General features: G+C 38.9%; 1 protein-coding gene across 3 annotated transcripts in view; it reads left to right on the plus strand.

Moving 5' to 3' along the window:
• LRRCC1 (leucine rich repeat and coiled-coil centrosomal protein 1) overlaps positions 1–24612 on the plus strand; it is a 35516-nt gene that overhangs the window by 4988 nt on the left and 5916 nt on the right. For 2 of the 3 annotated variants that reach the window (XM_002710665.5, XM_051843870.2), the window contains exons 4-12: positions 3789–3956; positions 6804–6979; positions 7081–7290; positions 10443–10639; positions 12317–12464; positions 14556–14704; positions 18376–18580; positions 19471–19610; positions 21317–21518. In XM_002710665.5, the coding sequence (XP_002710711.2) occupies positions 3789–3956; positions 6804–6979; positions 7081–7290; positions 10443–10639; positions 12317–12464; positions 14556–14704; positions 18376–18580; positions 19471–19610; positions 21317–21518 (1595 nt within the window). The remainder of the gene's footprint in view (positions 1–3788; positions 3957–6803; positions 6980–7080; positions 7291–10442; positions 10640–12316; positions 12465–14555; positions 14705–18375; positions 18581–19470; positions 19611–21316; positions 21519–24612) is intronic. The other variant, XM_070075832.1, reaches the window with a different exon arrangement.

Below are 24612 nucleotides of genomic sequence, written 5' to 3' on the forward strand. Positions count from 1 at the left end.
AAGTACTGAGTCCCTGCCACCCACGTCAGAGACCAGAATCGAGTGCCTGGCTCCTGGCTTCAGCATGGCCCAGCCTCAGCTGTTGCAGGCATTTGGGGAATGAACCAGTGGTTGCAAAATCTTTCCCTCTATCTCTCTCTATCTTGCTCTCTCTTTCTTTTTCTCCCTCTCTTTCTCCCTCTCCCTCTCCCTCTCTCTCTCCCTCTCTCCCCCTCTCCCCCTTTCCCCCTCTCCTGCCTCCCCCCTCTCCCCCTCTGCCCCTTTCCCCCATCCTTTCTTTCCTTCTTCATCCCTCCCTTTCTCTCCCCTGATTGTCTTTCAAGTAAATAAAAATGAGTAAACGTTTTTTTTAAAAGAAGGTATACAAATGGCAAATGAGCACATGAAAAAAATCATGTTTACCTTTCTTAGTGATTAAGAAAATACAAACTAAAACTGCAATAAGATAACATTTCAGATATGGAATATCTCAAGTTTCATAAACTGACAATGTGTTTGCAAAATTGTAGAGTAACTAAAATTTACATACACTGCTAGTAGAGTTTAAAATGATACAAAAGGATTTGGCAGTTCCTTATTATGGTAAACATAGACTTACATGTAGTCATGCAGTCTCACTCCTGCCTTTTACCTAAGAGAAACTAAAACATATCCACAGAAAGACCAGTACATAGATGTTCCTATGATTATATTGCTGTTTATGTGATTACTTAAAAATCACATAAACATGGCCGGTGCCATGGCTCACTTGGTTAATCCTCCGCCTGTGGCGCCAGAATCCCATATGGGCACCAGGTTCTAGTCCTGGCTGCTCCTCTTCCAGTCCAGCTCTCTGCTGTGGCCCGAGAGGGCAGTGGAGGATGGCCCAAGTGCTTGGGTCTCTGCACCCAATGTGGGATACCAGGAAGAAGCACCTGGTTCCTGGCTTGGGATCAGCGTAGCGCCGGCCATAGAGGCCATCTGGGGAGTGAACCAGCGGAAGGAAGACCTTTCTCTCTGTCTCTTTCTCTCACTGTCTATAATTCTACCTGTCAAACAAATTTTAAAAAATTAAAAAAAAAAATCGATCAACCTATATGTCTGTCATTGGGTAAATAAACAAATTGTGATTAATCCATACAGTGGAATTATACTTAGAAATCAAAAGGAATGACCAGTGGTACATGTAGCAACATAAATAACTCTGAAAAAGAATGATTCTAAATCAAAGGAGCCAGACACCAAAAGCTATACTGTGTGACTCAATTTATAAGACATTCTAACAAGACAAGGTTATAGGGGCATGAATCAGATTGGTGGGTAATGGTTCATTTAATGACAGGAAAGATTGGGAGAGGAACAGATTTAGAGATAAGGGGAAGAAAATTAAGGAATCTATCTTAAAGTTGAGAACACTTGAACATACACATTTTAGGGGTGAGGGTCATGGTTGGAGTTGTGTATTCTGGCAGTTAGAAGCACTCATTGATAATAGAGGGGATAGATAGAGCAGAAAATCTGGGAATGAGCCCTGGGCTACTCTAAAATTGAAGAATAAGAGGGTCAAAAAGTTTAAACATAAGGAAAAATAGTAACATGGGACAAGGACTTAGAAATGTAATAGTTCATTAGGGAGAAATGCTAAGTACTATGAGAAAGTATGACAGGAAAATCAGGCATCATGGAGTGGTCAGGAGATACTTCTCTAAGGATGTGACAGTAAAAATCAGCTAAAGAGCATTGAGGAGAGAAGGGTATTCTAGTTTGGTTGAAGCTAGAAAAGGGGAGGGGAAGTAAAGTTGAGGATCGAGAGTGCAAAACTAAGCGAAATTGTGAGGAAGAGCATAGAGAAACTGCTGCGCCTGTCAGAATAGTGCTTCCAAAAGAAGGGAAACTGGGACATGCAGCCTCTCCCTTATACTTCCATATTGCACCTTTGCTCAATATATTCCCCTTTTTGGAGAAAGTCCTGAGGCAGTAAAGAGAAACTGTACGTGCTTGATGGGGGCACATTGGCAGTCAGTTTACAAAAAAAGCCCGTGTTCACAATGTCACAGCTCAAGTCCAAGGTGGGCCAGGCGTCTGCTGCAAAATATTCTAGATAAGCTCCTGCAAAAAATACCATCAAGAAACTAAATGAAATGAATGCTATTTGTATTTATTTTATACTCAAACCAATGAAACTGAAGTAGACTTTGTTGTCTGCTTGTGGTGGCTAATCAAAAATGATGTCTTACTCTGTCAAAAAAAAAAAATGACCTAAATGAAAGATCACGAGTGAGATCCCAGTGGAAAGAACAGGTCATCAAAGAAGGAGGTACCTTTCTCTGAAGGGAGGAGAGAACTCCCACTTTGACTATGACCTTGTCAAAATATGATCAGAGTCGGTGAACTTAAAAGGTTTCCAGGCCGGCGCCGCGGCTCACTAGGCTAATCCTCCGCCTTGCGGCGCTGGCACACTGGGTTCTAGTCCCGGTTGGGGCGCCGGATTCTGTCCCAGTTGCCCCTCTTCCAGGCCAGCTCTCTGCTGTGGCCAGGGAGTGCAGTGGAGGATGGCCCAAGTACTTGGGCCCTGCACCCCATGGGAGACCAGGATAAGTACCGGGCTCCTGCCACTGGATCAGCGCGGTGCACCAGCCGCAGCACGCTGGCCGCGGCGGCCATTGGAGGGTAAACCAACGGCAAAGGAAGACCTTTCTCTCTGTCTCTCTCTCTCTGACTGTCCACTCTGACTGTCAAAAAAAAAGGGCTTCCATAGCCTTGGCAACTCATGACAAGAGCCTAGGGAGATTACTGACGCCATAAACAAGAGTGTCAATTTGTTAAGTCAACAACAGGAGTCACTGTGCACTTACTCCTCATGTAGGATCTCTGTCCTGAATGTGCTGTGCATTGTGATTTAATGCTATAACTAGTACTCAAACAGTATTTTTCACTTTGTGTTTCTATATGGGTGCAAACTGTTGAAATCTTTACTTAATGTATGCTAAACTGATCTGTATATAAAGAGAATTGAAAATGAATCTTGATGTGAATGGAAGGGGAGAGGGAGCGGGAAAGGGGAGGGGTGCAGGTGGGAGGGAAGTTATGGGTGGGGAAGCCATTGTAATCCATAAGCTGTACTTTGGAAATTTATATTCATTAAATAAAAGTTAAAAAAAAATCTTGAGAGAACTTAAAGCCATTGCTTTATGCTTATTCTCATGTAAGTGCACCAACCTAGAATGGTCCTTTTGTTATGAAGAGCACCAAGGCCCAGGTACCTCAGGGACTAAAGCCTCAAAAAATGCTAAATCTGTGTTTCTTTAAAACATTTTTTGTTTCTTGTTCATTGGAGGTAGCTGTTCACAGCAAGATCTCATTTTTTTTAAGTTGTGTTTTTTTGTTTTTTTGGCAGGCAGAGTTAGACAGTGAGAGAGACAGACAGAGAGAAAAGTCTTCCTTCCATTGGTTCACCCCTCAAATGGCCACTATGGCCAGCACTTTGTGCCAATCCAAAGCCAGGAGCCAGGTGCCTCCTCCTGGTCTCCCATGTGGGTGCAGGGTCCAAGCACTTGGGCCATCCTCCATTACACTCCCAGACCACAGCAGAGAGCTGGACTGGAGGAGGAGCAACCAGGTCTAGAACCCAGGGTATCGGTGCCGCAGGCGGAGGATTAGCCTAGTGAGCCGCGGTGCCAGCCGAGCAAGATCTCATTAATACTGCTTGGTGGGGTTTTTTGGGGTGGGTCTCTAAAAATATTTAATGAATATTTTAGCTATTGGAAAGACTTTCCTGAAGCATAAAAGTAATTTTTTTCCTCTAATAGGTTTGGTGCCTCTTCATGGACTTAAGTATAAACTGAGGTATATTGACCTACATAGTAATTGCATAGATAGCATCCACCACTTGCTTCAGTGTACAGTAGGATTGCACTTCTTGACTCATCTTATTTTGGAAAAGGATGGAGAAGGAAATCCTGTCTGTCATGCACCAGGTATGAATGATTTTTAATACTTTTTATAACAGCAATAGTGGAAGACTCCTGAAGTTAATGTTTATGAACTTTTTATTTTATTCTTCAGCTTTGCAATATTTTATGTATTTGAAAAAACATAATTACAAATAAATTAGTTTATTAAGACAAACTGAATTGCTACTAAAAGAACAACACAGGATAAGCATACCAGTAATTCTGTTTATATAGTCTTATAATTGATAAGAGAATTCCTCAAAATTATATCATTATGCTGTATTCTAATAGTGTAATACTGTGGAGTCATTAAAATACATATCGAATGTCATTATTTATTGTCAGTTATCTCCAAAATATAGTAAAAATGGAAATACAGCTTGCAAAATATTACGTGTAATAGGCTACCATTTGTGTGAAAAGATAACACATAGCCTTTACACATACACACACACACACACACACACACACACATACATTTATAGAGTATATGCATAAAACAGAAAATGCACAAAAAACTAATAATATTGACTAACTCCAAGAAAGGGAACTGAAAAGCCAGAGATCAAGAAGTGTTAGGAAAATCTTTACTGTGCATCTTTTGAATTTTAAACCACATGAGTTTATTACATTATTAATAAGGTATTTTTGAAAAACTTAAACAGTATAGTTGATGATGCCAAAAAATGCCATTTGATCTAAATCAGAATTAATGAAGTTGACAGCATAAAACCAGACTGCCATTTCCAGAACTCACTTATCTCATATACTTAACCAAACAGTGAAAGAGAAATGTGTATAATGTGAATGTACATTCTAAGTATTTTCTTGGGATACAGTTGGCTGTAGAGGCTTCTTTCTAATACTTAGATGCAACTATGAAAAAGTTTTTTGCATCAATGACACTTGTTTAGACCATTTCATTTCACAGAAGAAAATATATATTTAAGAAGTATTCTCTTAAGGCCATATAATAAAGTCACCCTGAAAATCAAGACAATTTGAGAGTTTTCTGGGGAAACTTTTAGAAGAAAATCTTATTTCTAACTCTTCGTATTTTTCTTCTCTGCTAACCCTTGGGTAGATTTTTTTCTAACAGTCCTGTCTCAAGAATCTGTAGTTCCTATTATTGGAATTTTTGTTTTTCACTTTCTTTTATAACTTAGGTGCTTTTCTCAACTCATTCACTCTCCCTCCAGAATCAGAGGAGAACTTGTTTCCGAAATTCCTCCCTTAAAAGTGCTAATGTTACTTTGCTGGTTTTCTTTCTTTCACTTTTTAAGTCTTTGCTAAAAAAAAGAAATACTTAGTTTTCAAATTACAGTTAAACAGAGGCAAGCATTGTCATGCACCTGTTTAAACCACTGGTAGGGACACGTGCTTCCTGCTAATGCTCCTGGGAGGCAGCAGATAGTGACCCAAGTAGTAGGGTTCTTGCCACCCATTGTGGGAAGCCTGAATGGAGTTCCTGGCTCCCAGCTTCAGTCTGACCCAGCCCCAGCTATTGCAGACATTGGGGAGCAAAAATGAAAGTACACGCTCTTGCTATCTCTCTCTTTGTCTCTCTTCTCTCTCTTTTCCACTTTCAATCTGTCTACCTTTGAAAGAAATAAATAAGGCTTCAACAACAACAGAATACAGTTGGGGCCAATGTTGTGGCGTAGCAGGTAAAGATGGTATCCCATATGGGCACTAGTTCGTGCCCTGGCTGCTCCACTTCCAATCCAACCCCCGCTAATGGCCCAGGAAAAGCAGAAGATGGCCAAAGTGTTTGTGACCCTTCCATCCACGTGGGAGACCTAGAAATGACTCCTGGCTTTAGCCTGGCCCAGCCCTGGCAGTTGCAGCCATCTGGGGAGTTAACCAGTGAATGAAAGATCTCCTTGTCTCTCCCTCTCTGTAACTCTGACTTGAAATAAATAAGTCTTAAAAAAGGAAAAAATGTAGGGGCTAGCACTGTGGTGTAGTGGATAAAGTCACTGCCTACAGTGCCAGCATCCCATTTGGGTGCTGGTTTGAGGGCTGGCCATTCCACTTCCAATCCAGCTCTGCTATGGCCATGAAAGCAGTAGAAGGTGGCCCAAGTGCTTGGGACCCTGCACCCTCATGAGAGACCTGAAAGAAGCTCCTGGCTCTTAGCTCCTGGCTCCTGACTTTGGATCGGTGCAGCTCTGGCTGTTGCAGCCATCTGAGGAGTGAACCAGCAGATGGAAGTCCTTTCTCTCTCTCTCTCTCTTCTGCTTCTCTCTAACTCTGCCTTTCAAATAAATAAATAACTCTTTTTTAAAAAAGACAGTTAAAGTGCTCATTTTAGCCTAAACACCAATTAATGTTTTTCAGATTTCTCATATTAAACTGTTCTTAGTGAAAGTAAACATTTATTATACTTAATAGATAAACTGTCTTAACGTTAGTAATGTGTAATTTAAAAAGGTGAAAAGGGATGCTTTGCTAATGCTTGCAGCCTTATTAGGTAGAATCTGACACTTTGGTCATTATCCATATCATCCTGTTTTGTGGTTTGTTATTTGTGTTCATACTGATTATATTAAATGTAAGCAAAAGACATGTTAGCTTCCTCCAAGAATAAATTGCTCCCAATTTCATGCATTCTTAGCTTTAAAGTAATTTTTTAGGGATGATGATTTTATCTTTGTAAACTTCATCAGGAGGATTCTTTGAGAGGAGTGGCAGGAGTGGTTTCTGTATTTAATGATTACATGCTAGAGAGGTTGAATAGCATTTAATACAAGTTTATTTCTTTATCATTCAAGTGATAAATTGGTTAGCTGATAGATTTAGTTTATCCTAAAAATAATTAATCTTTTTTAGTAATATTTAAATTTTCATTTTGTATGATTTATTTCCAAGGGTATAGAGCAATTATTCTCCAGACTTTGCCACAGCTTAGAGTCCTAGACTGTAAGAATATCTTTGGTGAACCAGTAAATTTGACAGAAATGAATTCATCACGCCTACAGAGCTTCGAAGGTCTTTTGGATAATTTAGTTTCCTCTGACTCTCCCTTAAATATAAGTGAAGATGAGGTATAGTATTGGGGTTTTTTTCTCCTAACAAAAGATACCTTCAAATGTTAATTATTAAATGAATGTAAATGTAAAGGGATCTCGGTTTATTTCTGTGTCAGGTTGTTGATGGCATGCCAGTGATAACACCACCCATGGATGAGTTACCTCCCTTGGAGCATTTTACAAGTACACCAGCGGATACTGTTTTGACGTCTTTTCTGTCTGTGTGTCCATCTTCAGAGCCGGAGAAAACTAACACTGAAAATGATTTTCAGAATGACATGAAACTTCAGAAATTAGATGATCAAATTTTACAGCTTCTTAATGATGTAACTATTTTTCCTACTTTTCTAAAAGTATATATTAAAGAAAATAGTCTAAAAATCAAAATTATGTAAAAGCTGACCAACCAGAAACATTATTATGTTCTGTGTATTGTTGTATGTGTGTGTGTTTTTTGCCTTTACGGAAATGGGATTATCTGTAATAATAGTGGTAGAAAAAGTAACACACATTTTTCACTGGTTTTCCTTGTTGTCATTTTCCACATCTTCATTATCTAATTCATCTGTCTTGTTGGGAAGTACAGTACATTGTTTCCCTTCATTCACCTTTAAAACAGAGAACTCTTAACTCAGTATCTATTTAACACAAAGGGTAAATGAGTTACCTTTGGCCTCTACTGTCTCTAGTTGTTCACTGATCAAAGCCACTTCTAGAACTTACCCCTGAATGACAAGTTAATCTAGCATTCATCACATAATTATCTCTACTTTGCTGAGCTGTTAGTCCTTTTTTACATCTGTTTCTGATTCTCTGATTTTTAGAATATTTGAGCAGACTGACAGTTCCTAGAATTTACTGATATCTCCAGAGCATTCTTGCTCTGATTCACAAGTAATGATGGTTTTCTTGGACACCATACCTCCTGAATACGATGGATTCTTAGTTTGCTATCTACTTGGGTATAGGATATAAAGATGGTGGTATTGACCAGAGAGGCTATTCATCAAATGTTAGTTTGACTCAGAAATTTGTAATCTTATTTTTATTTCCCTATTTTCATTTTATTTGAAAGGCAGAGAGACAAAGGGAAATTTTTTTATCACTGGTTCACTCCTCAAATGCCCACAACAGCCAAGGCTTGGACAGGCCAAAACACAGAGGTTAGAACTCACATTGGGTTTCCCATGGGGTAGCAAGTTTCCAAGTACTTGAGCTATCATCTGCTGCCTCTCACATGCACAATTACAGGAAAGCTGAATGAGAAGAAAAGGAGTTAATACTGAACCAGGCAGGCATCCTGAGCAACATCTTAACTGCTCACCAAATGCTTGCCTCTGGATATTTTAAGTTTAATTTATATGTTATATTTTAAATCATACTTTTCTGAATTTTGGTATTTTTTTCTTTTGGATTTTTTTTTTGTTTTGGTTGCCATATAAATGGACTTTTTACAGTCTACTTGGAGTTAATAGTTATCATTTCATATGAAATGTGAAAATCCTGTATCTGTTTATTTTGTTAAAATTGTCAATCTATAGGACATTTTGATGCACTATAAACCCCACAAAACTTAAGAAATTTAGAGGATAGGGCCAGCGTTGTCGCATAGTGAGCTAGACCACTACCTACAGTGTGGACATCCTGAATGGGTACCGGTTCATGTTCCAGCTGCTCCACTTCCAATCCAGCTCCATGTTAGTGCATCAGAGAAGGCAGCAGAGGATGGCCCAAGTCCTTGGGCCCCTGTCACCCACAGGGAACCTGACACAGAAGCTCCTGGCTCCTGGCTTCAGCCTGGCTCAGCCCTGGCCATTGGGACCATTTGGGGAGTGAGCCAGCAGATGGAAGATTTCTCTGTATATCTTTCTCTCCCTGTGGCACTTTTGCATTTCAAGTAAAATAAACTAAATCTTTTTAAAAAGAAAGAGGAAAAATACATAAATGTCATTAGTATTTATCCCAACACATCATATGTGATGCTGTTTATTTCTTCCTGAGAATTCAAGTTTCCATCATTTGGTTTTGGTTTCATTTTTTAATTCATGAGAGAGATAGACTGAACTTTCTTCAGCAAATCTTGTAGTGTATATGTGTGAACAGCAAAGTCTCTTTATTTGATCTTTGTTGTTGAAGGACATTTTCATTGGATATAGAATTCTAGATTGATAGGCAATATTTTCAGTACTGGCTTCTAGGCTTCATGATTTTAAGTCCAAAGTCAGCATTAATTCAAATCTTTGATTTCTTTTATGTAATATGTTCTTTTTGGTACTTTCAGGAATATATCTTTGTCTTTGGTTTTCTGTAATTTGGATGCATCGTCCCTAAGGATGGTTTTTTCATATTTATTCTATTGGAGGTTTGAGCTTTTTCTTTTTTAAAGATTTATTTCTTTATTTTAAAGGCAGAGTTACAGAGAGGCAGAAGCAGAGAGATCTTCCATCCACTGGTTCATTCTCCAAATGGCTGCAATGGCCAAAGCTGGGCCAATCTGAATCCAGGAACCAGGAGCTTCTTCCAGGTCTCCCATGTGGGTGGCAGGGACCCAAGCATTTGAGCATCTTCCACTGCTTCCCCAGGCCAGAAGCAGAGAGCTGGATCAGAAGAGGAGCAGCCGGGACACGAACCAGTGTCCATATGGGATGCCAGAGCCACAGGCATACATAAGCTTAGCCTACTACATCACAGTGATGGCACCGGAATTTCTATTTCTTTATAGTGTGTGTTTCTGAGCTAAGTTTTCTGATTTCCTTTATGATAGTCATATTTTTTATCTCATTGAAGAGTTATGATCACTATTTCTTTTCTACTTAAGAATTGGGCCATCTCCATGATTACCTCTTGAGAACAGGTCATTTTCCTTCTTCTATAGTAATTTTGGAATGTTTCTCGTACATGGTGAATGTTAGGTTGTGGGAACTCTATTCTGTTGTATTCTCCAAAGACTGTTGATATTTTTATTATAGTGAACATTTAATTTGGTTGGACTTAAACTGTAGATTTGTGGCCTTGGACAGCTGTTCACATTTCATTTTCTTTCTTCTATCTTTCACTGGGCTACTTGTTGCCTACACCATGCTACCCTGTGGTTCTTCAGCCTCAAAAGTCTGTGGTTTTTCTTACTTGAAGTTTAGACTCCCTGCATGGTATGATATATTCTCTAGCTGAAAGCCATAAAAACAGAAACTCAGTTCTGGTTCATTTTTCCAAGTGTCAATTCCCATCTAGAGTAATCTTTTCTTTTGCTCACTTTCCAAAACCTTCAGGTGGTTTTTATCCATTTTTATTTTGTGTTTTCTGAGATTTTATAATTGTTAGCTGCAGGACAGTTAGCCTGCTAGAAGCTTGTTCATCCATACCAGAAGCTGAATTCCCTGATTTGAATTTCACACATACCTAGTTCATTAACCCTTAATTTTATAAATAGTCAATGAATTAAACTTTTAACAAATTACATTAATTTTTTTTATTCTAGACTTCTAATTCTATAACAGTTAATGCTCCTGAGCAAGACCTCAGACCAAAAAGAGATACAGATATAACTTCTGAAAGTGACTGTGGAAACAGAAAAGAATGCAATAGAAGGGTTCCTCGGCGATCAAAAATCCCATATTGTGCCAAAACAATTCAAACTATTAAGCACCACAATAAGAACAGCAACCATTTTGTAAGGTACGTGTTTTGGTTTTAGACATTCAAAGCATACTAAATAGGTTGATTGGTTTTTTCCTTAAGCTATCCTGTAGTGATATTTATGACTATTAACATCAGTGATTTGACTTTTCAAGATGTTGGCTCAGATTTTTTGATACAGTCAGCCCTCAGTTTCAGAAGGCTCCACAACTGCAGATTCAACCAACTACATATCAAAAATACTTTGTAAAAAAGCTATGTTGTTGCTGAGATGCACAATGTGGTTAGGCCTGGTTCTGAACATACACAGACTTATTTTCTTATCATTGTTGTCTAAGCAATACAGTACAACTATTTCCATAGCATTTACATTGTATTAGGTATGATAAATAATCTAGAGATGATATAAAGGATATAGGAATATGCATAGGTTATTGCAAGTACTACACCATTTTATGTTAAAGACTCGAGAATCTTAATTTTGGTACCCAAGGCAAATCCTGCAACTAATTTCCCACAAATACTGAGAGTTGACTACACAATCATATAAAGTAAAGGATCCCTTTCTCTGTGTCATTACCAAAGTTGCAGATTAACATAACAACGAAAATTCCCCCGAATTCATTTACAGTGGGAAATAAGACAGATATGCTTGAGTCTCCATGATTAGCCTTTTCTCTTTGTAGGCAGATCTAGATGGGAAACCAAGGCCTAATCAGATGGTACTTACTGACCTTAGGATCAAAGGTGAATGTGATGATTGTGTTTAATGCCATCAGGATTAAATAAAGGTACATCTAATGTCTACACTTTCAGAATTGAGATCACCATAACAGTGGTTCAGAAATGACTGTCTTTTGGGATGTGTACAGCCAACTTTTTGCCAGTGTAATTTCCTTTTTTAAAAACATGTTGTTGGGGCCAGTGCCGTGGTACACTAGACTAATCCTCCGCCTGCGGTGCCGGCATCCCATATGGATGCCAGGTTCTAGTCCCGGTTGCTCCTCTTCCTGTCCAGCTCTCTGCTGTGGCCCGGGAAGGCAGTGGATGAGGGCCCAAGTGCTCGGGCCCCTGTACCTGCGTGGGAGACCAGGAGGAAGCACCTGGCTCCTGGCTTCGGATCCGCATAGCTCCGGCCATTGCGGCTATTTGGGGAGTGAACCAACAGAAGGAAGACCTTTCTCTCTGTCTCTCTCGCTCTCACTGTCTGTAACTCTACCTGTCAAATAAATAAATAAAAATCTTAAAAAGAAAAAAAATGCTGGTACTCCTTCAGTTCATTTGTAGTCAGGACATACCCTGGAATCTCTTTGGACTCTGGCTTGTGATAAAATGTTTATTCTGATCTATTATATGTCGATTTAAAATTTTTAACCCCTAAAAGATAATTATATTTACTCTTTTTCCAAGTTCTTAGGTGTCATTGTCCCAAGTACTGATAGTACTTTTTAAATCATTCTGATATATCCAAGAGTTCTGCTCCACCTAAATATGTAGAACACTGAACATTCGTGGAATCATTATCTTTCCAAAAATCTTGAGGCTCCCATTAATCAACAAAAGTCACTCCTTATAAAATTCATACGGAAGTTTTTCCAAGTTATTGCTGTTTTGTTTTATTATTTTTTAATGCTGTTTGTATTTGTGACTATAAATGTTAAAGGTATAAATGCTTTGCATTTCTCATGTTATTTCCTTTGTTTTATTCTTTTGCAGTTGTAATCGTAAAATGAAACAACCTTACCTTAAAGAATTATACGTAAGATCGTCTTTAGCAAATTGCAATGTATCGCGAGACTCAGAAGACCAGAAGACTGAAATTATTAAAGTAGACAATAGTGGTTCTGAAGACAACACTTACCGGGTATGATGATTTAGGGAGATTTAGAAACAAATGAATTTTGAATATTTTCGTTTTTAATACAAAGTCCCAGAAAAATTAGCCATAAGCTTTTTAAAAAAAGATTTATTTCTTTGAAAGACAGAGTTACAGAGAGAAAGGGAGAGACAGAGAGATCTTCCATCTGCTGATTCACTCCCCAAATGGCTGCATTGGCCAGGGCTGGGCAAGGCCAAAGCCAGGAGCTTCATCTGGGTCTCCCTCAGCGTTGCAGGGGATAAGCACTTTGGCCATATTCCGCTGCCTTTTCCTGATTACTAGGGAGCTGGATCCGAAGTAGAGCATCTGGGACATGAATCAGAGCATATATGAGATGCCAGCATCACAAGCATTGGCTTTACCCAGTGTAACAGAATGCCGGCTCCTTGAAATTTTTTTTTTTTTTTTTTTTTTTTTTTTTTTTTTTTTTTGTCTAATTTATTTATTTGAAAGATAGTGAAACAGAGACCTTCCATTCACAGGTTCACTCTCCAAATGCCTACAGTAATAATAGAGGCTTGGGCAGGCCAAAGCCAGGAGCCCAGAATTCAGTCTGTGTCTCCCATGAGGGTGGCAGAAACCCAGGTACTTGAGCAATCACTGCTACCTCCCAAGGTGCACAATAACAGGAAGCTGGAAAGGAACTGGAGCTAGGACTCTTAATTCTAGCTCTACGATATAGAATACAGGTGTTCCACGTGGTGTCCTATCTGCTGTGCCAAACACCACCCCATCATTTTTGTAATTTTTAAAGGAATAGAAATGTTACATTTAAAATCTGCTTTAAGTGAAATTATTTATTTTATGTTTGTAGAGGGAGAAACAGTTCTAAGTTTTTTAATTCTAGTTTCTTAATGGTTGTTAACTTTTTTTATGTGTGTCATACTGTTAAAAATCTAAAGAAATCTACAGGTCTTCTAAAAGCAGTCTACTTTTACATATACCCAAAAAAACTATACATTTTAAAGTTTTCATTGGGACTTTCCTGAAACCCCGGTTTTGAGCCTGGATGAATGGATCCTGATTAAAAGGTTTTTTTTTTTTTTTTTTTAAGATTTATTTATTTATTTGAAAGTCAGAGTTACACAGAGAGAAGAGAGGCAAAGAGAGAGAGAGGTCTTCTATCCGATGGTTCACTCTCCAGTTGGCCACAGCGGACGGAGCTGTGCCGATCCAAATCCAGGAGCCAGGAGCTCATCCAAATCCAGGAGCCAGGAGCTCCTTCAGGTCTCCCACATGGGTGCAGGGGCCAAAGGACTTGGGCCATCTTCTACTGCTTTCCTAGGCCATAGCAGAGAGCTGGATCAGAAGAGGAGCATCCAGGACTCGAACTGGTGCCCTTATGGGATGCCAGCGCTTCAAGCCAGGGCTTTAACCTAACCTACTGCACAGGCCCCCGATTAAAAGTTTAAAAAAAAATTGAAAATCCTTCAAGGGGCATGTGTTTGGTGCAGTGGTTAACATGCTGTTTGGGACTTCTGCATCCCATGTCACAGTGCCTAGATTCAAGTACCAGATCTGCTCCTCATTCTTCCTGTTGACCTGCATCCTTGTAAGTAACAGGTGATGGCTCAAGTACTTGGGAGACCTGGATTGAGTGGCTCCCAGGCTTTTGGGAAGTAAGCCAGTGGGTGGCAGGTCTTTCTCCCTTTTTCTGTTTCTCAAATAAAGTAGATAACTAAGATTTTATTTATTTCCTTAACAGAATTTTTAATATATGTTGGTTGTATTTTTCTTTGACTTATGCTTATTTTACTTGTTGAAATACTGCTCATTTTGATTGTACTGTGTACAATAGCCTTTTAAAATATTTCACTAATTTTCCCTCATTATTCTCAACTATGGAAGCTTTAATATTGAGAAAAATAATAAGTATTGTGACAATAGCAATGACAGTTAATAAAATTTGCTAAGTGGCTACTTTGTGCCAATACATGCTTTACTTCCATTAATTTTTTGAATTCTCAGCACAGCTCTTTGTAGTAGGTACTGTTATTAACCAAATTTAATGAGAAAATTCAGGCAATGAATAGGTAGGTAATGTTTCCAAATTCACATAACATTGTTTTATTTCAGTGTCTTGTTGAACAGCTAGACCAAGAGAGAGAGATGAGATGGAAAGCTGAACAAGCTGAAAAGAATCTCATGGATTATATTGATAAACTGCATAAACAAGCAAGTGAAAAAAAAGATGTTCATAGTCTTGCTCTGCTAACCACAGATAGGTAAGAACAAAGTATGTAAACCTAAAGATAGCTCATAGCATAAAGAACTTGGAACCTTAATGCTTGAGCTTTAGTGTGATAAAAAAAAAAGTCTATATGATTTTAGTTTGATTTAGACCAATTTTGTTATTAGAGTTAGTGCTTTATTATTAAATAAATGAGAAATTCATTGTACATTTTTGTGTGCCCTCAAGATGAGACGTGTCAGGTAGATAAATAAGATGTAATGAATTACAGAGGACTAAAACGGGTTAGAAGCTGGCATGGTGGTGCAGCAGGTGAAGCTGCCACTTGCAATAGTAGTATCCCGTCTCAGAATGCCAGTTTGAGTCTCAGCTGCTTTGCTTCCTATGCCGCTCCATATTTATGTACCTGGGAAGGCCACAGAAGATGGCTGAAGTACGTAGGCCCCTGCCATCCATGTGGGAGTCCAGGATGGAGCTCCTGGGTTTGGCCTGACCCAGCTCTGGCCATTGCCACCTTTTGGGGAATGAACCGGTGCATGGAAGATCTTTCTCTGTCTCTCCCTCTCTTCTGTCAATGCAGCTTTCAAATTAATTAATCTTTTTTAAAAGATAATAAAGCAGAGCTTAGCAGATAATTTCTTTAAGGTGCCAGATTTTACAAAGGGCAAGAACTGACAGACTTTAAGGTTAGTGTGTCCTGTTAGATCTCTTGTCACACACTCACCTTCTGCAGTTGGTTTTAGTGCCAGATAACATGGGTTTCTGATTTTTTTTGTGTCTTCTCCCTTCTATCTCTCACTTGACTGTTATTTTTTTTCCTGTATTCTTTAATACACAACTGTCATACTCTATTCTGTGTTTATCTAGTTTTCTAAATTACACTAACTTTTTTTTTTTTGCTTCTTTTTACTATAATTTCTTCTAAAGTTACATGTTTCTTCTAATGGTTGTAAGATTTCCCCACAGAGTACCTTCTAAGTTTTCTCTTTTCTTATCACTCAATGAATACTCAACATCTGGACATGGTATTTTCCTTCTGAGTTGGGGAGTTGCTCTTAGTTCCCGCTCCTGTTTTGTAGTACAAGTGAATTATTCTCCATGTAAGTTCTCATTTGAGTAGTAAATTGATGTACACAGCTCTCAGCCCAGTTCCCAGTATCTTTTAAGCATTTAACTAACTGGTAGAGTTTTGTGTTACAGATGTCATATTTTGTAACTAGTTAAACTGTGATGCATTATGCTGTGAGCATTCTTCCACAGCCACTCACCAACTTCCTATTTTGTGTTTTAGAAATTGCTGTCTCTGAATTCATGCAACAGCATACTGCGCAGGTTTACTGTAGATGCATAGGTAACCAGCATTGTGTAATGACAGATGGGTGGAGACCCTGTGAATCAGGGACAATGAAAGAGAGAGGATGTGTCTTTTTTTTCTCCAGAACCAAACATGAGGCAAATATGAGTGTTTTTTCTAAGAATTTTATCTCATTTTACTTCCATTTGCCTTATAATTGAAATTCCTCTCAAGTTTTGGGATTAGCTATATGTGTGTGATATTTTGCTATATTTTATATATAGGTATTACTTAATAGAAGCTGTTTGGGGGCTACTAGCCACATTCCATTTAATTTGGAAAGCTCTGGGCACTCATCTTTATCTTTCCTTAACCTGTCTACTATTATGCTCATGTTTCCTGTTAAATGTTCATAATTCTTTTGAAAAATCAACCTATCTTTTCTGACTACTTTTTAGCTAAGCTCCAAGATTTCTTGAGATTAGATCCTCGCCATTTTGATATTTTTCTTTAATGTGCCTTAGTAGGGACTGCATATCCCTGGTAGCTAATACATGGTCTAGTGTCTTGAATCCATGCCTTGAGTGTGTTATCTCAAAAAGCAAATTTTATCTCATATAATATCTATTATACCACCTTGTTAACCAGATTTGTTCATCTAATTATCAAAAAATGCTTGGCTTATATTTCTTGTGTCTTAAAATCAGCATATTCTTAGATAAAGTCATCTTGCTTCCTTATTATGTATTAATTGAGCTAGTAAATGGTGTGCCATTAGCATCCAGTCAGCCTCCAAAATTAGAAATTTAAGAATTTTCTTAACTTACTTATTTGAGAAATAGAGAATTCACATCTACTGGTTGACTCCCCAAATGTCTACAACAGCAGAGGCCCAAGCCAGTAGCCAAAACAACTCAATTCAGGTCTCCCAATATGGGTAACAGGAACTCAGTTATTCAAACCATCACTGCTGCCTTCTAGGGTCCACGTTACCAGAAAGCTGGAGTCTGGAGTCAGGAGCCAGAGCCAGGTGGCAAACTCGGGAACTCCATGTGGGTCACAGGCATCCCAACTGCCAGGCCAAATGCAAATGCTCACCTTCTAAGAATGTTGAGTTATTTAGTAGTTGTTTTGGTTTTTGCTTCCTTTCACTTTCCCAGTTGGTGTAGATCTTCTTCATTCTATTTTTTCAAGATGTTGAACAATCACCTCTGTATCCAAAAACTGTTACTTTAGTTTAGTGCCCGTCTCTTGCTTAGAAGATTTCTCTAGTTCTACTTTTCTGTAGCTTCTCTGCCTTGATTCCATATACAGTTAATAGAGTGATAAAGTCCAATCTTGTATCTTATACCAAACTGGATTTGAGATAGACAAAGATCAATTTGAGACCACTCGCATTAAATGCAAAAGGATATATGATAAAGACCAACAATGACCTTGGTTTAGAAGTTGATGGATATATTTTTGTAAACAAGGCTTGGAAATTATAACAGATATACTTCGGGCTGGCTAGTTCAGAAGTAACCCCTTCATGAGGGTAAGTCTTTCCCAAGCGCTAGATTTGTATTCTGTGATCAACCACCTCCATGCCTATAGTGTTTGGTTAAGATATAAGTACATAATCCAAGCTAAATAAACACAATGCTTTTGCACGTGGCCACCATGATTGGCTCCTCAAGTGGATATATTAACTAAATTGGACTAATGAGAGTCTCCCTGTGACTGACTCTTCTAAGCTGAGATAAAGGTAATATTTCTTCTTTGATTCTCAGAGCTGTTAGAATCAGCCCAGAGACATTTGGGGCTAACTCATATCTTCTGCTGCTTCTGCTCCAAACATGAAAATAACTTACAGTAGGAAAAACTGAAGCTAGCCCCCAGGAATTAGAGGCCTAATGATCTTCCTGGTTTCATGCGGTCTCTCAGAACACTGCCACCCCAGCCTTCTCTAAGCTTGGTTATGTGAGTCAGTTATTTAAACTAATTAAGGGTATTTTTTCATTTGTAATGAAAGGATGTAATGCTGGGATCGATACTTGATATATGGCGAAGATACAAGAATGTCAAAGTTGACTTGCAGTAGCACTTCCTACAGCATTTCTGTCACATGGCTTTATAAATGTATCCATGTCTGTTCCCTCTGCTAGATACTGAATGCTTAAAGACAGAGACTAACTTACTCATCTTATTTGCTGGAACAAATTTGCTTTGTCAATTTATATAAAATTTTTTCTTGTGGGCACTCTGTTATCTTCAGGGATGGGTGAAAGACATAGTATTTTTCAGCCTCTGTTTCTTTTTTTTATCCATAGTTAGAGTTTGAAACATACTTCAAGTCATTCTCTTGACTTTTTATCTTTATATATATATATATAATATATACTAAACTGCCCATGTGATTTCTGCTTTAGATTAAAGGATATTATTTTTAAAGAGAGACATTCCAAGAAACAACTTGAAATTATGGTTCACAGACTTCAAAATGAAATTAAAAAGCTAAGTATTGAATTAATTAAAGCAAGAGATCAACAAGAGGATCACATTAGACACTTAAGGACCCTGGAAAAAGCCTTAGAAAAAATGGAGAGGCAAAAAGGGCAGCAGCAGGCGGCACAGGTATTTCTGTATTTTAATGTGTCAGTGACATAGTAACACCTGTACTCAAACAGGTAATCTATAGTAAACTCAAAGATGTAGGCTGTGTGCAGAAATTAAATTATTGTTAATTTAAATATACCTGTCCTATATCCTGTTGAATTATATCTAAATTAAGACTGCTTGGCCGGCACTACAGCTCAATAGGCTAATCCTCCGCCTTGCAGTGCCAGCACCCCGGGTTCTAGTCCCAGTCGGGGCGCCAGATTCTGTCCCAGTTGCCCCTCTTCCAGTCCAGCTCTCTGCTGTGGCCCAGGAGTGCAGTGGAGGATGGCCCAAGTGCTTGGGCCCTGCACCCCATGGGAGACCAGGAGGAGGCACCTGGCTCCTGGCTTCGGATCAGCGTGGTGCGCCGGCCACAGCGTGATGGCCACAGCGGCCATTAGGGGGTGAACCAACGGAAAAGGAGGACCTTTCTCTCTGTCTCTCTCTCTCACTGTCCACTCTGCCTGTCAAAAAAAAAAAAAAAAAAAAAAAATGCTAGCACATCCACAAAGCAATTATGAGAACAGAGGAGTAGTGGAAATATTGAAAGTACTTGGGCTTCTATTCTGAGAGAGTTGTTTTTTTAAAGTCTTTGGGGCACTTGAAATAATTTGATTTTCATACTTTGTGAATGGAACTTACCGTGAATGATCCGTGACACAGTAAGTAGTTAATGCCAAGTGTATCTGATGCTTCCCCAGCTGTTCTTTGTGTGACTAGAACATCTTTAATAAATTTTGAAAATCAAATCAATTTAGTCATTAGATGTATCATTTTAAAAGACATGTTTCTTATGGGAACTGAAATTAAAATAGAAGCAGGGCAGATTATTATCTAAATACTATAATTGTGTGTATTTTACTCAGATGAGACTTCTTCAAGAGGTGGAGCTCAAAGCTGCAGCTGCTGATAGAGAAATAAACTTACTCAGAACTTCCCTTCATCAAGAGAAGGAACAAGTACAACAACTTCATGAACTTCTTGCATTGAAACACCAGGAACACAGGTAAATGAAAAGGTATCAGGAAAATACTGATATTAAAAAAAAGAAAGTTACTGATAACCCCTGCCGCACACGCAGTATTTAACACCTGTGACTGAGCATTGATGCAATCCGATGGAATTTGTTCATGGAAAATACCACATTCATTTGTGAATTAAAATCAGCAGTATAGCAAGAACTTAAACAAATGGGTAACTTTATTGTCAACATTTGAGTTCTGGACTTGTAACACCAAAGCTTATTTTGTATTTTGCTGAACCCAACCAAAAGTTAGTCATTATATATGACGAAAGCTGTTTAAATTGATCTCTATGTAATTACTTATTAAATTAATATTCTTTGTGTCTCTGAAGTAGAATTCAATAAACTTTTTCTATGAAAGGCCACATAGAAAATATTTCACGCGTTGCAGGCCATACCATACCTAAGTTTGCCTATGTAAGCCCCAAAGCAGCCCTAGACAATATGTGAACAAATGGGCATGACTGTCTTCCAGTAAAAGGACATTTGCATAGAAGAATGCATCTCAGGCCAGATTTGGCCCATAGGCTGTAGTTTACCAACTCCAATTTACAGAGTCCAGAGTAATCTGATCATTTTCAGCTCATTTCCTCTTTACGACTTACCAGTTAAATTGTATGATTGTCCTAAGTTCATTATATTTATTCCCCAATCTGTTTGGTTTTGTATTTACTTGAGCTTTAATGTGTAAAGTAAATTTTGATGCTCTGGGGAAAACTCATCATACGTGTGGAAAACATAACTGGAAGATTGGGAGAAAATAATCACACAAAAAAATGAATTTTGCACTGGGATTCCTTTACAGATATTTTTTAAGTTTACATTCCAGTTTAAAGATACCAACACTGGAAATAACAGATTTTTGCATTATGGATTTTGTTTATGCCACATTAATGGTAGAAAACTCTAGGTATAAGGAATATCCTCACATTTAAATAAGAAATCCATCTTTGGGCTGGTGCTGTGGCATAGCAGGTAAAGATGCCACCTGCAGTGCTGGAATCCCATATAGGTGCTAGTTCGAGACCTGGCTGCTCCACTTCCAATCCAGAGATCCACAATCTCTGTTGTGGCCTGGGAAAGCAGTAGATGGCCAAACGCTTGGGCCCCTGCACCCAGGTGGGAGACCTGGAAGAATCTCCTGGCTCATAGCTTCGGATCTCCTAGCTTCCTAGCCCAACTCCTGCTGTTGCGGCCATTTGGGGAATGAACCAGCAGATGGGAGATCTCTGTGTGCTCTGCTTCTTCCTCTCTGTAACTCTGCCTTTCAAATAAATAAATAAATGTTTTTTAAAAATTTTTTAAAAATAGTCTTATACTGAAATATAAATAATCTCATACTTTAACTGGCTTTCCTATTAAGCAACAAGTGCCAGTCAGATTGTATTTATTCCAAGTTACAGACCTAGCCAAAATAAGAGATACAGTAAAGTAGAACTTATCTTCTGCAAATGTACCTTAAAAATTTCAGATTCCATAGAAGGAATTCTCAGGTTAAAATTGAACATTCTTATTATCCCCATTATTAAATACAGGTGCCTACCTATGCCCAGTTTCTATGTTTAAAAATGAGTAGCTTATCTTAAGTTCACAATGGCACATATAGGATATTAATTATTTAAGGACCTTCAAAAATGTTCTTTTTAGTTGAACAGTATCCTTTGATTTTTATTTCTTTCTCATTCCAGGAAGGAACTTGAAACAAGGGAATTCATTAGTGATGCTGAATTCCAGGATGCCTTAGCTAAAGAAATAGCCAAGGAACAAAGAAAACATGAGCAAGATATAAAAGAATACCAAGAAAAAGTTGATTTATTAAACCAGCAGTATATGGAATTAGAAAATGAATTCCGTATTGCTTTAACTCTTGAAGCCAGGAGATTTAAGAATGTAAGAATTATCATTCTACCTTTTTTAAAAAAGAATCTGCAAGATATGATTTGATAATAGGGCTTTGTTTTTGTTTTAGAATTCTAGTTCTATTTACATGTCGACCAAATGATTTTAAACAAATTAATAAATTGTTAAAGCCTTAATTTCCTCAAATCATATTCTTCATTGCTTTTGAAAAACTAAGACCATAAATGATGAGTAAAGAGATTACTGGAATAGGAATCAGAGAACCTGAATTCACTCTTACTACTAATCCCAAACCAAAGCCTACAGTCCAAATGCGGTCCATTGCCTGTTTCTTTGAACAAAGTTTTATTGGAAAAGAACCTGGCTCGTTTGTTTACATATTATCTCTGGCTGCTTTTGTAATGGAAATACTTTGCCCTGGCCTGCAGACCCTAACAGTGTACTATCCTAGCTTTTTACAAAAAGAGTTTGACAACCCATGCTGTAGAATGATCCTGTTCCTGCATCCTGTCCCATCATATATATATACACACACACACTAGATCTTGTTTCCTCTTGCCGCCTTAGGGTTGGGCTTCAGCACATATTCCCTTTCACTCTATTGCCTCAGCAGTTTCCTGTCAACCGGATGATTCCCTTCATCATATCACATGCTGTGGTTCCTCTCATCTTAATTTTCCTAATTCTCGGCCGGTGCCATGGCTCACTAGGCTAATCCTCTGCCTGCGGCGCAGGCACTACGGCTTCTAGTCCAGTCGGGGCACCAGTTCTGTCCCGGTTGCTCCTCTTCCAGTCCAGCTCTCTGCTGTGGCCCGGGAAGGCAGTGGAGGATGGTCCAAGTGCTTGGGCCCTGCACCCGCTTGGGAGACCAGGAGAAGCACCTGGCTCCTGGCTTCGATCAGTGCAGCACCAGCCGTGGCGGCCATTTAGGGGGTGAACCAACGGAAGGAAGACCTTTCACTCTAAAAAAAAAAAAAAGAAAATTCTCTTGATCCCATCTTCTCCTTTGGCTACTACCTCATTTCTGTATTTCCATTTACACTAGAACTTCTCAAGAATGTGCTTTTGCTGTCTCTCATTTTTCTTCTCTCCCCTCTAACCTCTGCTCAGCTCAGGCTTTTATCTATGCCACTATACTTAGCATTGCTATAGTCAAAACCACCAGCAACATGCATGCTTTGGAAGTTGGATGTCAATTTAATCCTCATCTGATTTGACATGGTTAATCTCTCCCTCTTTCTCCAGACTCTTTCTTTACTTGGTTTCCAGTGCACCCTTAGTTTTCTTGGCTTTCTCAAGTTTCACTTCTTTTCAGTCTCCTTTGTTGCATTTCCCTATATTTTCCAAAATTTCATTATTGGAATGCCCAGATACCAAATTTGTAAACCATTTTTGTTTCTAGACACATTCTCTTGGTAAACTCCTCCAACATCATTTGTTTTATCTCCAGCTTCAATTTTGCCTGAATTCCAAACCTTTATGTGTGATTGCCCATTTAACATCTCTAACTACAGATTTTTCCCCCAAAACTTGCTTTAACAGTCTTACATTAGTTAATGACAACTCCATTCTTCTAGGTGCTGAGGCCTTAAACATTTAGGGGTATTACTGACTTCACTTTCTCTGGCACTTCATATTCAGTACCTCAACAGACTTTGTCATTGTTTTTATTTTTTCTTTTTTTTTTTTTTTTTATTTGAAAGACAGAGTTACAGAGAGAGGTAGAAACAGAGAGAAAGAGAGGTCTTCCATCTGCTGGTTCACTCCCCAGATGGCCGCAATGGCTGGAGCTGTGCCGATCCAAAGCCAGGAGCCTAGAGCTTCTTCCAGGTCTCCCACGTGGGTGCAGGGGCCCAAGGACTTGGGCCATCTTCTACTGCTTTCCCAGGCCATAGCAGAGAGCTGGATTGGAAGAGGAGCAGCCGGGACTAGAACCGGCACCCATATGGGATGCTGCGCTTCAGGCCAGGGCATTAAGCGGCTGTGCCACAGCACCAGCCCCCTGTCATCGTTCTACAAAAGTATAGCTAATCATTTCTTTCTACCTCTATTCCCACTACTTTGGTATTGGTCATATTATCTTTCACATCTGTTATTGAAAGAACCTTTTAGTTGGTCTTCCTGCTTCCAAACTTGTCACTCGCTTCTGTTGATGCTGAACACAGCAGCTGGAATTTCCTTTTAAAATAAAGTAGAGGGGCCAGCGCTGTGGCTGGCCCCAATCTGCTGCGCCAGCATCCCATATAAGTGCCATTTTGAGTCCCAGCTGCTCCATTTCCAATCCAGCTTCCCACTATGGCCTGGGAAAGCAGTAGAAGATGGCTCAAGTCCTTGGGTCCCTGCCACCCACATGGGAGACCTGGAAAAAGCTTCTGGCTCCTGGCTTCAGATCAGCCCTGCTCCAGCTGTTGAAGCCATTTTGGGAGTAAACCAGCAGATGGAAGACCTCTCTCTCTGTCTCTCTCCCTCTGCCTCTGTATTTATTCAAATAAATAAATGAATAAATCTTTAAAAATGTATATAATAAATATATGTTTCCTCTCTACAGAGACGTCCATCACCCATCTGTTTCATTAAGGGTAATAGACAAAACCCTGTACAACCTAGCCTTCTGACTGTATCTTCGACTTCTCTCTCCTTCATGCCACTCCTATGATAGCAGCCTCTTGCTCTTCCTGCAACAAGCCAGGCACATTCCAGCCTAGAAAACTCTTCTTACATATTTGATAATTATGCTGTTTAAATTGAACCCACATCTCTCAACACTGCACATCCCTGTCACCTTTTTTAACACAAGCGTATAATTATCATCTAATATATTGTGTATGTATTTGTTTATTGTTGTATCATCAGTCCTTACCTCCTGCAGTGTTACCTTTACAAAGGCAGAGATTTAGTCTGTGTTGTTCATTGGTGCATTCCACTGCCTGGAACAGTGTTTGGCACCTAACAGTCCCTCAGTAAATATTTGCTAAGTGAACGAATTCTGATTTTAGATCTGACACTAATTCACTGGATTACTTGGGGGGGACAGGCAGGGAAAATACATAACTTCCCTGGGCCTGTTTCATTGCCTGGAAATCAGTAGATTGAAACCAATTATGTCTGAATTTTATTCTTTTGC

The sequence above is a fragment of the Oryctolagus cuniculus genome, chromosome 6, assembly GCF_964237555.1.
Source record: "Oryctolagus cuniculus chromosome 6, mOryCun1.1, whole genome shotgun sequence".
Lineage (NCBI taxonomy): Eukaryota > Metazoa > Chordata > Mammalia > Lagomorpha > Leporidae > Oryctolagus > Oryctolagus cuniculus.